This window comes from Trypanosoma theileri, assembly GCF_002087225.1.
Source record: "Trypanosoma theileri isolate Edinburgh chromosome Unknown TM35_Tth_191_V1, whole genome shotgun sequence".
NCBI lineage: Eukaryota > Euglenozoa > Kinetoplastea > Trypanosomatida > Trypanosomatidae > Trypanosoma > Trypanosoma theileri.
The window spans coordinates 1,107-1,435 of NW_021640033.1; the positions used below are offsets into that span (position 1 = coordinate 1,107).

The 329-nt window shown below is 44.1% G+C and overlaps 1 protein-coding gene across 1 annotated transcript; it reads right to left on the bottom strand.

Moving 5' to 3' along the window:
* Position 1: 1 nt before the first annotated feature.
* Positions 2 to 295, bottom strand: TM35_001911000 (UDP-Gal or UDP-GlcNAc-dependent glycosyltransferase; the record flags this gene model as incomplete). Its single annotated transcript, XM_029031988.1, has 1 exon — positions 2 to 295. A coding segment is annotated over one exon (294 nt), but the record flags the coding sequence as incomplete, so codon positions are not given.
* Positions 296 to 329: the final 34 nt, after the last annotated feature.

Here is a 329-nt window from a genome sequence, read left to right on the forward strand (position 1 = left end):
CCCCTCCAACAGGTACACCCCAATATATTCCTCTGAGAGGTATGACACGTAAATCAGACAAAAATTGTGGGACGCGCAAGAACATGTCATCATCAGCCTTTGTAATATAATTCACTCTTGGAAAAAGACGTAGTGCCAATTCAAACCAAAGAAATGTTTTGCGGTTCATACCCATCTGCGCATCCAAGCCCCAACCACTGCTGCTATACTCCAACTTTGTTGTATTCGGACGACCCTCATTCATCGGCAGTGTAATGATATCATGATACTCATCAGCCTCCTTAAGTAGAAACAAAGAATAGTTGTAGCCCTGTGATGGGTGCCGTGCA